The following is a 14,469-nucleotide window of genomic DNA, read 5'->3' as shown; positions in this document are numbered from 1 at the left end:
CTGTTGGATTCTATGCTTGATCCTTTTCTCTCATTACCTGTCTCATTCTTGCTGGAAGACCTCCTCTATTCTGAACACTTGAGCCGCCCCTACACGGTGGAAAAACAGATCAAACCTTACCAAGCTTCAGACTTGACTTTACAATGTATATGTTATTAGCAGTCCTCAACCATTTTGACACCAGGGACTGGTTTTGCGGAAGACAATTTTTCCACGGACTGGGGGATGGGGTGGGGGAGGATGGTTTTGGGTTGATTCAAGCACATTACATTTACCGTGCACTTTATTTCTATTATTATTACATTATAATATATAATGAGATAATTATACAACTCACCATAATGCAGAATCAGTGGGAGCTCCGAGCTTGTTTTCAGTTGCCACTCACTGATAGGGTTTTTTTTTTTTTTTGCGGTACGCAGGCCTCTCACTGTTGTGGCGTCTCCCTTTGCGCAGCACAGGCTCCGGACACGCAGGCCCAGCGGCCATGGCTCACGGGCCCAGCCGCTCCGCGGCATGTGAGATCTTCCCGGACCGGGGCACGAACCCGTGTCCCCTGCATCGGCAGGCGGACTCTCAACCACAGCGCCACCAGGGAAGCCCAGGCAGGCGGATTCTTAACCACTGTGCCACCAGGGAAGCCCCCATTGACTACTTTTATATTAAAAACCCTGAACCACACATATATACACATATATATTAAACACAGAGACATAAATACATATTCAATATTTTTACAGCATTGGTGTTATAGGTAAACATGTGTTACGTGCTACTCTTTCTATGTTCTGTTACAGGTTCTTTGTACTACTGTTTAACATACCATATTTTAAGCATTTCCTGTGTCATACAATGAGCTTTAAAGCATCACATACATAATGGAACATAGTAATATGTTTATGTGCCATAATGTAAATATAAGCATATCACTGGGAACTTAATTGTTTCCAGTTAATTGATATACATCTTTTAAAAATAAATACCATATACACTAAGTCACTTACTGCACCTCTGATTAATTTTTTTGATTGATTCTAATGGTAGAATTATTTCCTCAGGTAATGGTCATTTTTAGAGCTTATAAATATTGCAAATTGCTTTCTTTTATCAATTTTACATTCTCCCAAGCAATACATATTTCCCTTTTGATTTATCCACATAGAGTAAATTTTTTTGCCATGAAAATTGGATTCATATGAATATTTTCCAACTTGCCTTTTGTTTCTTTAATTTAATTTTTATTTTATATTAGACTATACTTGGTTTACAATGTGGTGTTAGTTTCAGGTATACAGCAAAGTGATTCAGTTATACATATACATATATCCCTTCTTTCTCAGATTCTTTTCCCATATAGATTATTACAGAATATTGAGCAGTGTTCCCTGGGCTATACAGTAGATCCTTGCTGTTTATCTATTTTATACACAGTAGTTGTGTATATGTTAATCCCAAATGCCTAATTTATCCCTCCCTGCCATATTTCTCCTTTGGTCACCATAAGTTTGTAAAAGCCCAATTTGTACGCCGGCCTCTCTGTTGTGGCCTCTCCCGTTGCAGAGCACAGGCTCCGGACACGCGGGCTCAGCGGCCATGGCTCAAGGGCCCAGCTGCTCCGCGGCATGTGGGATCTTCCCGGACTGGGGCACGAACCCGTGTCTCCTGCATCGGCAGGCGGACTCTCAACCACTGTGCCACCAGGGAAGCCCAAAGCCCTATTTTTAAAAAGCTGCTGGACGTCATTCCAACTGTAGAACAAGAGCATCATTTATGCTATTGCTTTGCTTACTGTAATAATTTTCAATATTGAACAATTCTGCTGTTTACAGGTACTATTTGTTTTTGTATTTCCCCACCTCTAAGTTCATGATTCCACCCTAATGCTAGCTAGCCATTTCTGATGCGGCATTATAAAAATTACTCGAATTAAACTGTATTCTCTCTATTTTTTAATCTGAGGATTTCTCAGTGCATCTCAAGGTAACGAGAATTATATGTCATAGTTCTGATGGAGTTTTGGGCAAGGTTTAATGATAAATTCGGTTAATGATGTTAATTGGGCAGAGAGATGTCTGAGCCTCGCTCCTCATGGATCTCTGGAAATTGGCACCAACTGTAAATGGGAGGAGAAATAAAGTCATAAAGCCTCAAATCAGGGCCCCAGACACCGTCCTTGCCTCTGGTCCCATATCCATCCCTTGGGTGGAAGAATTCAACAAACAAGGCAGGGATGAAAAGGCATTGAGTGAGGGCTCAACTTAGGTCTTAAGGGTGGACTTTACCTTCAGGGGAGATTTAGGAATATTAGATATAAATGACGACAAGATGTTTGTGTAGAACAAGAATCTTGTAATATTTTTAAAGGGTGGACATTGAAATCTCAAATGTACCATAGAGCAGATAAGAGGGAATATTTACAGAGTAACCAAGTGGCAAATTTTTACTAGTGAATAATGAACTTTGCTGATATCAGGTTATGTGGTTGGGTCTCAATCCCGATAAAGGAGTTTGCTGGGGTGTGTTAATGATGTGGACATGGCTTTTTCCAAAGTGATCATTCTGGAAAGAGATTTCCACACCTGAAAGCCAATATAAAGGGTAGAAGTTGCATGGGCAGCCTCACTTGCTCCAGCAGCTTCTGCCTTTCAGGCAAAATGAAAATCCTTGTGAGTATTTGTTTACGTTTCTTTATACCCTTATGGTGGCTGCTTGCAGAGAATGCTCATATCTAATATGCCTTGGCTTTCAGGGGTCTCAGACAAACACTGCATGCTTCTAAACTTCTGTGATTGAATTAATGCTGTCTTTGGCAGGAATAATGTTGAATATTAATTTGTCCATATTTATTTGTCCATTGTCTGTTTCTTGAGATGTTTACTAAAAAATTACAAAGAAAAAAATTGGAAATATCTAGGGAACTTTAATTTGTAATATTTTGGTAATAATTCCTTATTATGAACTTTGGAGGGAGTGTAGGCATTTTAGGACAACTGTATTTACTATCTAAAGGAGAAGTAGTGGGCTTCGCTGGTGGCGCAGTGGTTGAGAGTCCGCCTGCCGATGCAGGGGACACGGGTTCGTGCCCCGGTCTGGGAAGATCCCACATGCCGCGGAGCGGCTAGGCCCGTGAGCCATGGCCGCTGAGCCTGCGCGTCCGGAGCCTATGCTCCGCAACGGGAGAGGCCACAACAGTGAGAGGCCCGCGTACCACACACACACACTCACACACACACACACACACACACACAAAAGAAGTGGTGATTTTAAAATAATAATATCCATAATAATAATAATAATGACAGCCGTCATTTCCCAAGTGTGTACTAGGCCCTATGCTAAACATTTGCATGAATCATTTCATCCATTCACTTAAACAATTCTATGAGCTGTGTAGTATTGCCCCATTCTATAGGTGAGGAGACGGAGGCACAGAGGAATGTGATTTCCCCAGGCCAGTAAATGTGGGATTTAGTCTTGAAATTTCCCCATCTTAGGCTCCACTTACCAAGCAATCATGGCAAAGTAATCCTGCCATGACCACTCCAGCTGATCCCAGCCCTGATCCCATTCTCCCATAGCTCCACATTGCGGTACTCCATGGATGGTTAGTTGACTATGTTCTGATCCAGAATGGAACCCCTTCCCCCAGTCTCTATCCCTTATTCTCATTGAGCTATTGAAGGAGAAAGCAAAATAATACCTCCCCATAAGGTGTTAAAGACTGTCAGCTTAAAGAGTCGCCTCTCCCAAGGTATCTTGATTTTTTTAGAGGATACCTAACCCTAAAACACAAACCTGGAACAGTGGTATATTAATCATGGTGTTGGGTGAGGGGTTACTTGGGGGCAGGGGACACTTCCTGAGCTCTCTCTAATCATACCACTAAGGTGGCTAGCCCTTCACCCACCTATTCAGACCTCTGTATTAGATCAATTAAACAGAATACATAGGAGTTTCAGAGGTTGTCCAGGAGTCCAGGTTGTCCCTATGCAAGTAGGCAGGTTGGACAGCTGCATATAGGTCCATGTTAGACATTCTACCCACAGTCACCAGCAGAAAAACGTTATTGGTGAGATGCAAAAGGAAGGAGGAAAATCCCACTGACAGGTCCTAAAAATATCTGCCTTCTCCTTCATCAGCAATTTCGATGACCGTGCAGTACACTCTGATGTTCAGAAGAGAGAACACAAAACCGGGATCAGCATGTTGGATGAGTCTCTCATATAACTGCAGCAAAATGTCAGCAGTGCCTCCATGTCAGCCTCACGGCCTGCTGGCCTGACACTTGTCTGATGGTATCACTAAGGAGAATGCGGAGGTTTTCCTTGAAGTCAGCCTCAAAAGTTAATCATGCCCCCAAGCATCGGATTTTCATAGTTTGCCTTTAGGAATCTATTGTATCTCTATCACCCATGAATCCACTTAAATCTGTCTTACTCTCTCAATCTCAAGGAACTAAGTAATTTTTTTAACCAAAAGAACAAAACTTGACTCCTGTATACTAAAGCCAGTGTGAATACCACTAGGGTCGTCCCCTTAGTAAAATGAGTCCTTCCTCACTGCTCACCTCCCCCAAGTTTTTTTTTTTTCTGGCATAATAACTATGATTTCTAGAAGGTTGTGTTGTTAGGAAGGGTTGGGAATTTGGTAACAGTAGAACCTGTGTCTGAAAAATAGCGTGAACCCAACAAATGCCTGTCAAATGAATGAATGTGTGTTTCACATTTTGGAAGTGGACTGTTGACTATCCATGACCTCCCACCAGTGTCTTAAGCATATGTTTTCTGTGATATTCGTGCTTGTCTTGTCCAATGTCACCTCATGTTCCCACCCGAAGTGGCAGCCCTATTGTGAATAGATGTGACTGGTCGGTTTTTCAGGTGCTATTTCTGGTGGCACTGGCCATCTTTGGGACACAATCTCATGGATATGAGGTGAGTTGGTTCACTATAGACTTTATATCTTAGAGGTGTTGGGAGAGGAAAAAGAAGATATGAGATAATATGAAGGACAGTAGAGAGTCCACATGTCCTATGTGGGATGAAATTCCAGAAATACCCAATAACAGAAACAATGAGGTTGATTATTTCTTTCCAATCACAATACCTTAAAAAACATACCCCATTGCTTTAAAATGTGGTTAATTTCATTTCTCATGTAATGCCATTGCTTTGCCCATATATAATGCAGTGAACTATGAGGAAGACCTTTGCATTCTAATTTTAGCATGGGCTTTTGGTCTGGGATGCCAGTGGAGATATTTCAAGGTTCAATCTCTTGTTTGAAGCAATAGAAGGCTTTACTTTGCAGGGAGCGTTGCCTTTCCAATGCACATAGTTTATGAAAAAACCATTATGTCTTTTGTCAATCTAGGTTTATAACATCATCAGCCCAACTGACGATGGTGGCCCTATTCAGGAGACAATGACAATTGACAATGAAAAAAATACCGCCGTGATTAACATCCATGCAGGATCGTGCTCCTCTACCACGATCTTTGACTATAAACATGTAAGCAGCAACATTTTATATTCTTCAAGAATGGACTTCTAGAGGGTGGAGGGGCAGTCATTTACCGTGCATTTGAATTCCAGGATGTATCCTTGCAATTCTTTCACAATATCCTTACTTCTGCTTTTCCCCTTAAATAATCAAGCAATTGATTAAAAACCAATCAAACAAAACCATTTCTAATTAAAAAATGTGATGAGACAGGAAGCATACAAATTCGCTTGACCTTTTCAGGTGGAAAGCACAATCATATTGGCTAACTACAGGCTCAGAAAGTGCCTGGAAGAGTGACTAAAACCCAAGGCCAGGCATGGCACACAGGCTCTCAAAAATATTCGTCAAATGACTGAATGAATGAAGTAGGGCTTCTAATACAAAAAATTATACAGACAAAGAACAATAATGCAGCAAGCAGTCACAAAGTAGCAGACATCCAAAACAACTCTACACAGTTGACTATGTATATGCAGTAAATCATACCGCTTCTGGAAGAATGAAAATATCTAAACTAAAAACATTAAACTATTTCCAAGTTTCAGTTACTGGTATTAACAATAAATCTCAGGCAACTTATTCTGTCGTTGATTCATTTGTTTGTTTTCCATTTGTTCCACCTGGGTGATGAGCCTGCTTTCACCTATGGAGACAGCTATGCACTGTGGATATAAGTAGTCTGTAGTCCGTTGCACTGGACATTCGAACGTGACTTTCTTCTCCTTTTCTTATGGAAACCTCCTCACTCCCTCTGCCCCACTGGTAGTGGGAGTTCCACGACACATTTGAAAGCATAGAGTCTTTGAAAGAGATGCTTTACAAGGAAGTTGTGCTGAAATTCTTTTTAAGCAGATGTCAGGGAAATCACAAAAGTATCTTTAAAAAAAATAGCATGAGGATAGGTGAGAATTTGGTTAAAACCTCTTCCACTCTCATCAGGTTCAGCCTCAGTCAATTTTTGGATTTTAAGGACTGGAAATTTGTGAGAACTGAAAAATAGGAACTAGAAAGATTTATAATATTTGCACTCTCATAGGCTGTATAATTATTTGGAACTATGTACAGAAAATTCCACTCTGTATGAAGATTCCGGAAGGTTCCTTTTGGCTCCAAGGACCTCACCCTCCATTGTTCTTCCAATCCCAACTTCCTCCAACCCATCCTAATCCAGTCTTAGGTGGAGAAAAGATAGAAGATGGTAAAGGAGGGGAGGGGAGAATCAATGAAAATGTATGTGTGGTGGGTGTGCAGGGTGTGGGTATGTTGAGGAGAGCTTCTAAAGCGTCACTCTCCAGTAGAACTTTCTGCAATGGTAGAAATGCTCTATATCTGCATTTTCCAGTAGGGAAGCTACTAGCCACTTGTGGCTACTGAGCACATGAAATGTGTGATGGAGGAAATACATTTTAGATTTTATTTAATTTGACTTTAAATTTATATGGCCACATGTGGCTGGTAGCTAACGTATTGGAAAGCACAGTTCTAAAGAATACCGTATTTACTCTAAATTGAGGAAAAGGCAGAACAAAATCAATAGAAAGAGACAGAGAGCGGCTTCTTCTCAAGCTTTCAAACCCCAAACTGTAGACCCAAAACGTGAAAAGCGGGGCACACATCGTGGGTTCACACAAATTCAGAGATAGAAATGACAAGTGAAAAAGTAAAACGACTATGTAAAAGAAGTCGAATGGATAGAACTGACTGCAGCTTGAAAATATCACTACGCATGCTCAAGGCTTTCCGCAAGGCCCATCCTCACCAAGCTCAGAACCCAGGGAACTGGGAGGGGCAGTAACTGTGCTCTTGCCGCTTCAGGGCTACATCGCCTCCAGGGTGCTCTCCCGAAGAGCCTGCTACATCTTGAAGATGAACCATAAGGCCATCCCTGCTCTGGACCAACTCCAACGGTACATCTTTGAGAGGCAGGTAAGTCTGGGGTAACCCTAAGTATTCCCTGTTCTTGAGCCAGGGAATACTGGTGCCCATAGAGAAATGAAGAGGGTAAGGGGAGAAGATCATAATATCATACCTTATTGTGGCTATGGTACCCTCCACTTTAAAGCATCTTCACATTTATTGATTTTAGAGCAGGAATAAATCTCTTAGCTTGAGCTCCACCCTACAGCCCCCAATACAAAAACTTTGTAGAAAGGACTAGACATTCTCTTCTCAGAGCAAGGCTTTAAGAAATAGTGATGGGCAGAAAAAATGAGTGATGATATCCAATGACACAATGGTGTAAAGAAATACAGCATAGTGAGAATAAACAAACACTGTGTGAGGCTAGGAATCTGCGGTTTATTTCTCCTTTTGTGTCTTTTCATTGGGCACAGGATTCACCCTCTCTGGGTTTCATTGTCACCAGCTGCAAAATAACATTGGTAATAATGAGGTCTCTCTACAGACCAAGTGGTCAAAAAGAGATGACATCTTGAGATTCCTGACCACCTCCTGTTTAATAATTCAAAAGAGGAAAAGTCACAATTTAGAATAAGTTACACCAGATTATGTCAATTTATTTCATCCTATTCCACTCCTACTGATCTAGGCTTTGAACAACATGTTCTCTGACAAATACATCTGGGTCAAGTATAACCCACTGCAGTCTCTGATCACAGAAGTGGATTGGTTCCTGTTTGGATCACACATCAGGCAGCTCTGCGAACATATCCCCTTGTACAAAGGGGAAGTGGCTGAAAAGACACGTGAGTACCAATAAATCATTCCTTCACCAGATATTTTCTGACAGCTCCAGTATGTCAGCCACTCTTCCAGGTGCTGTGTGAAATACACATAAACATGAAACATGACTCAGTTCGGTTTACTTTGGGAATTAAATATCTACCATGTGTGGAAATAGTGCTAAATGTTAGGGAGAGACAGAAATGAAACGACTCTGCCTCCAAGGAACACATAGTCTGATGGAGAAGTTAAGTGACTTAAGACAGAAGATGGAATAAAAAAGATTCATGAGGACAAATGAAAAGCTATTGGATTCTCTAAAGTACAGCATGGTAACTCTAGCTAATAATATGATACTGCATACTTGAAAGTTGCTGAGAGTAAATATTGAGCATTCTTACCACACACACACACACACACACACACACACAAGTTACATATGTTAACTCCACAAGGTGATGGATGTGCTATCTTGAGCTTTTACAATGTATATGTATATCAGATTGTCATGTTGTACACTTTACAGATATACTTGTCAATTATTTCTCAAAAAAGTTTAAAAATAGTCTCAGGATCTAAGATAAAATTGGTCCAAGAAAGAGCAGGCAAAGTGGACTGACAGAGAATAAAAACTGATTCATGCAGGTAACATATGTCACCGCAGTCATTCCTGGTATTTTTACACAAAATTGCTAAGTATTGGCAGAGTGACAGAGTGAAAGAAAAGCTGGATCACAGATGACAAAGGTAACAAGAGAAATTCCCCAGAGTAGTGGAAGGTAAAGAAGAAAAGAATTAGCATTTATTACCTATCTATTGCCCAGAAAAAATTAAGATATTTTTACTTTTCATAAGGTCATTAGTACTTATAAGTAAAGGCATGCAGGCATGCCATTAATGCAGCATGTCATAGCATTAATCGAGTTGAGCCAGAGAGCACTTCTGGGAATTGTCAGTATATTTAAGCTAATATATTATTATTCTTTGCAATACAAGTATAGCTAAAATCTTGGGGAACGTGAAATTACATGTATACCCCCTAGTCAAGACATTTACAAAAGGGCATTGGTTTGCTGAATGCTAGTAATTTCTTAATTCTCTTTCTTTAAAATTTTCTCCCCTATTCAGATGATACTGGTGCTGAAGGCTGCGCAAAGGCTGGGCTCCTGGGCATCTTGGGAATTTCCATCTGTGCAGACCTTCACATTTAAGGCATCAGCCCACTGGTTTCATCTTTTCAGAGAAATACACGTTTCCACTCAACGGCCACATTAAATTCTTTGTCAACGTCCCAACAAATTTTGAGATTCAGTAGTAAAACATAAGTACTATATTTATAGATATCTGGGTGTTTTCTTTTCTTGTAAGCAGCAAAGGGAAGCCAAATAATGTTTATGTCAATATATAGAAGGAAAGAAATTGCCAGGATTTCAAGTAAAGTACATAGTGTAAAAATTCCCAGGTAATATATGTGAGTCACATACAGGCTGGTCAGCTATGTACAAGTCTTCAGTCTTGCATTTGACACTTAGACCAGCTGCCCATCTGTCCAACCAACACACTGGGCAGCCTAGGTAGAGCAGGGGCTCAGGTGGCATTGACCTTCACCTAGTGAAGGGGATGGATTATTTGTACCCTTCTCAGACAACTTGACTGCTCAGGTGAAGAAAACTGTGCCCTCTGACAAAGCACCCAGCTTTGAGAGCCATTCACATACCTTTTAGCTCATCAAAGCAGTAGACTCAAACCTAATAAACACTATCATGATATATTTCATCCCAGAGTGAGGAAAGAGAGAGAGAGAGGAACACACATCACCCAGAGAAAGATGCACATTACTGAAAATCTTTACAGGAGTGAGGCCCTAACTGGGAATGTCAAGTCAATATATAGAAGGAAAACAATTTTTAATATTTCAAATAAACTGCATAATGTGGACAAATTCCCAGATCGTATGGTTGGTTATCATATGGAGTAGTCAGCGAGTGCAAGTTCAGAGCAAAGAGGGGCTACTTTAACGAGAATTTCTGTCTTCACCAACTGCTCCTATTCCTAACACTACATCTACTCCCTAATAACCATTAGTACTGGGCTAGGTATGCTGGTAAAACTACAACAGTAAAGAAAGTTAAAATAACTGAGCTAAATTCTGGCGGGGGTGGCTGCAATTTATTGTCTCATCTCACCATAGAAGGATAGGGATATTCTGGTCTTGGTTGGGTAGTTAGAACTAGATGCTTGAAGGTGGCCAGACTATCTTTTTCCACTCTAAACTCTCTTTCTCTCTACATGTCTGCCTCAGGATCTGACACTGGCTTTCTCCATGGTGGTAAAACCAACATCACTCTGAGCCCCAAGGTCCCCATCTTCCTTGTGTCATCATCAGAAAGGAAATGGACTCTTAGTTCTAATTTCAAATTAGCTTTAATTAAAAAATCTCTGGAAAGGAGCCTCACTGAATCATGTGGGTACACGTTCTTACTCCTCTGGCTGGGGCTGGTGGGAGTGGGGTAGGGGAAGGGTTGTGATTGGCAACTTCCTTTGGAATTTACCACTTAGAACTGTGTTATCCTTATTAGTTTTTATAATATTATTACCATTTCAAAAGCAGAAAATTTCAAAAGCAGAACTCAAAACAGAACTTCAAGTTCTGCTTTTTCCTACCTCTGCTTTCCTTAAATCAGTTGACCCTGCTCAGTTCTGGTGTCATGCTGAATACCTATTACAAGAAGCAGGTCAATAGGCCAGGCACATGCCTAAGAGGAGTGAGTCCAAATGTAAGCTCAAAGGAAGCTGGGGCTCCATTAAACCTTCTCCAGAAAGGAGCCCTTTCTTAAGGGTTGGGGAGGGAAGATATTAATTCTGTTTTTGTTTTTGTTTGCCTCAAGGTATTTCTAGTTTCTCTTTTGGCTTCTCTTTGACCCAATGGTTAAGAGTGTGTGGTTTAATTTCCATGTACTTGTGAGTTTTTGTGTTTTCCTTTTGTTATTGCCTTCTAGTTTTATTGCACTGTGGTTGGAAAAGATTGGGAAAGATACCTGGAATGATTCCAATCTTCTTAAATTTGTTAAGGCTTGTTTTGTGGACTAACATATGATCTATCCTGGAGAATAGAATAGCATAGAATCCTGTTCCCTGTGCGCTTGAGGAGAATGTGTATTCTGCAGCTGGTGGATGGAATGTTCTGTATATGTCTGTTAGGTTCATTTGCTCTATAGTGTAGTTCAAGCCTGCTGTTTCCTTATTGATATTCTGTCTGAATGATCTGCCCATTATTAAAAGTGGGGTATTGCAGTCGCCTAGTATTATTATATTGCTGTCTACTTCTCCCTTTAGATCAATCCATATTTGCTTTTTATGTTTAGTGCATTGAGTGTACCTATATTTATAATTGTTATATCTTCTTGGTAAATTGAGCTTTTTGTCATTATATCACAACCTTTTTTGTCTCTTGTGACAGTTTTTGACTTAAAGTCTATTTTGTCTGATATAAGTATAGCTACTCCTGCTCTCTTTTGGTTCTCATTTACATTGAATATCTTTTCCCATACCTTCACTTTCAGCCTATGTGTGTCCTTAAATCTAAAGTGAGTCTCTTTTAGACAGCGTAGTTGGATCTTGTTCTTTATTTATTTAACCACTCTATATTTTTTGATTTGGATATCAAATTTTCTAACCACAGCAAAGCATCAAGGATGCTAGAGGAGCTTATCTCTCTAATAAAGCTGGCCCAAGAGAGCAGGCATGATCCAGAATATGAGTGTGCCAAAGGTGTTTTTGCAGAAATCTTGGTGAGGCTTGTAGATGGGGTTCTTATTTCCTATGACATTTTGTTCCTCACAGTAAATGACACACAAATGGGATATTACTCAGCCCTAAAGAAACAATGAATCTTGCTATTTGCAACAACATGGATGGACCTAGAGAGTATTATCTTAAGTGAAATAGTTCATACAGAGAAAGGCAAATATATATAATTTCACTTATGTGCGGAATCAAAAAAACAGAACAAATGAACAAACATAACAAAACAAAACAGACTCATAGATACAGAGAACAAAAAGGTAGTTGCCAGAGGGGAGAGGGGTAAGGGGGATGAGTGAAATAATTGAGGAAGATTCAGAGGTACAAACCTCAGTTATAAAATAAGAGTATAGTATGGGGAATATAGTCAATTATAATGTAATATCTTTGTATGGTGACAGATGGTAGCTAGACTTATCATGGTGATCATTTTGTAATGTATAGAAATATCAAACCACTATTTTGTGCACCTGGAACTAACAGTGTTGTAGGTCAATTATATTTCAATTAAAAAATATGTAGACACTTGGAGGAAATACATCAAAATGCAAATGGTAGCCTCATGGTAGAATGAATTTGGGAATGTTCCCTCCTCTTCAAATTTTTGTAATAGTTTGAGAAGGCTAGGTATTAGTTCTTCTTTTTATGTTTTGTAGAATTCCCCTGTGAAGCTGTCCACCCCTGGGCTTTTGTTTCCTGGGAGTTTTTTAAATTACAAATTCAATTTCACTACTGGTGATTTGTCTGCTCAGATTGGCTATTTCTTCCTGATTCAGTCTTGGAAGGTGGTATGTTTCTAGAAATTTGTCCATTTCTTCTAGGTTGTCCAATTTGTTGGTATATAATTGTTCATAGTATTCTCTTATGATTTTTTGATATTGCTTGTTGTTTCTCCTTTTTCATTTTTTATTTTGTTTATCTGGGTCCTCTCTCTTTTTTCGTTGATGAGCCTGGCTAAAGGTTTATCATTTTTTTAAATCTTATTTTTAAAAACTGGCTCTTGTTTTCATTGATGTTTTCTATTGTTTTTTCAGTCTCTATTTTATTTCCTCTCTGATCACTATTATTTCCTTCCTTCTGCTGACTTTGGGCTTTGTTTGTTCCTCTTCTTCTAATCCCTTTAGGTAGTAGGTTAGGTTGTTTATTCGTTGAGCATCTTTATGATCATTACCTTGTACTCTTTATCAGGTAGAATTGCTTATCTCCACTTTGCTTAGTTCTTCGGCTGGGGTTTTATCTCATTTCTTCATTTGGAATGTATTCCTTTGTCACCTCATCTTGCCTGATTCTCTATTTTTACTTCTATGTATTAGGTCGGTTGGTTATGTTTCCCTGTATTGGTGAAGTGATATGTAGGAGACATCTTATGGGGTTCGCAGCGCACACCCTTCTGGTGACCAGAGCTATATGCTCTAGAGGTGTCCTCTATATGGGCTGTGTGGGCCCCTTTCTTGTGGTGGGGTTGACTACCGTGGGCACACTGGTAGGTGGGTCCTGCCCGCATGCTGGTTGGATGCCAGGCCCTGCCTAGTGCAGAGGTTGACAGCTATTGGTGGATGAAATTGGGCCCTAACATGACTGGAAGTGGCTGCCTGGAGGCTCCAGGGCTATTGCTGGCCTGCTAGTGGGGGTGCCTTTGGCTTGTGCTAGACCTCTGGTTGATGGGGCTCTGTCTCCACATGGCTGGTGGACTGTGGAGTCTTGGACTGCTAGTGAGTGAGGCCTGATCCCAGCATTAACAGGCTAGAAGGAGGACTTGAAACTGGTGTTTGCCAGCTCCAGTGTCCCTGTGGGAGCACAAGCTCCCAGAAATGGCTATTGGCAGCACCTATGTCCACAGGGTGAGTCCCAGTTGCCTCCTGCTTCTCCAAGGTCAAAAAGTGCATCTGACCTAGGCTTCTTTCAAATTACTGGGTTTTGGAGTGTGTGATATTTTGTGTGCACCCTTTAAGAAAGGAGTCTCTGTTCCCTACAGCCCTCAGGCTTTCCCAAATGCAAGCCCCATTGGCCTTCAAAGCTGGGTATTCTGGGTTCTCATCTTCCCAGGGCAGGACCTCTGGGCTGGGGAGCCCGATGTGGGGTTTGGACCACTTGCTCTGCAATTGTGATTATCCTCCTCTTTGTGGGTCACTTACCTGGGGTATGGGTCTTGACTCTACCTCATCTGTCCTTCCTAGCCATCTTGTTGTAGTCCCTTCTTTACATCTTTAATAGAAGGTCTTTTCTATTAGTGTTCGGGTCATTCTCATCAATAGTTGCTCTGTAAATACTTTTAATTAGAGGGATGCCTGTGGGAGGAGGTGAGCACAGGGTCTTCCTACTCCACCATCTTGGCCACTCTTCCTCATCTATTGTTGATCAAAATTTCCTAATTTTCTATAACAAAAAAATCCACTGACTACTTAAGTTCCATCCCCTATCCACCTGTTTCCTTCCAGCAGAACCTCAGTTTGTTTAAGTAGCTGTTAAAAAACCCTT

General features: G+C 40.6%; 1 protein-coding gene across 1 annotated transcript; it reads left to right on the top strand.

The window, feature by feature from the left end:
- The first annotated feature begins 2,654 nt into the window (after positions 1 to 2,654).
- Positions 2,655 to 9,399, top strand: GKN2 (gastrokine 2). The gene is made up of 6 exons (XM_032653504.1): positions 2,655 to 2,666; positions 4,881 to 4,934; positions 5,374 to 5,511; positions 7,321 to 7,431; positions 8,054 to 8,210; positions 9,316 to 9,399. Exons 1-6 carry the CDS (start codon positions 2,655 to 2,657, stop codon positions 9,396 to 9,398), a joined length of 555 nt encoding a protein of 184 aa, XP_032509395.1. The 3' UTR covers position 9,399.
- Positions 9,400 to 14,469: the final 5,070 nt, after the last annotated feature.

This window comes from Phocoena sinus, chromosome 13 (assembly GCF_008692025.1).
Source record: "Phocoena sinus isolate mPhoSin1 chromosome 13, mPhoSin1.pri, whole genome shotgun sequence".
Lineage (NCBI taxonomy): Eukaryota > Metazoa > Chordata > Mammalia > Artiodactyla > Phocoenidae > Phocoena > Phocoena sinus.
Note: the sequence above shows the minus strand (reverse complement) of the source record. Positions and strands in the feature narration are given on the sequence as shown.

What these genes read in the sequence shown, in the direction of transcription:
- GKN2 (XM_032653504.1), top strand. An exon ending in CGATCTTTGACTATAAACAT is followed by an intron (nt 5,512 to 7,320) that starts GTAAGCAGCAAC and finishes TTGCCGCTTCAG; the next exon opens with GGCTACATCGCCTCCAGGGT. An exon ending in GGTACATCTTTGAGAGGCAG is followed by an intron (nt 7,432 to 8,053) that starts GTAAGTCTGGGG and finishes CTACTGATCTAG; the next exon opens with GCTTTGAACAACATGTTCTC.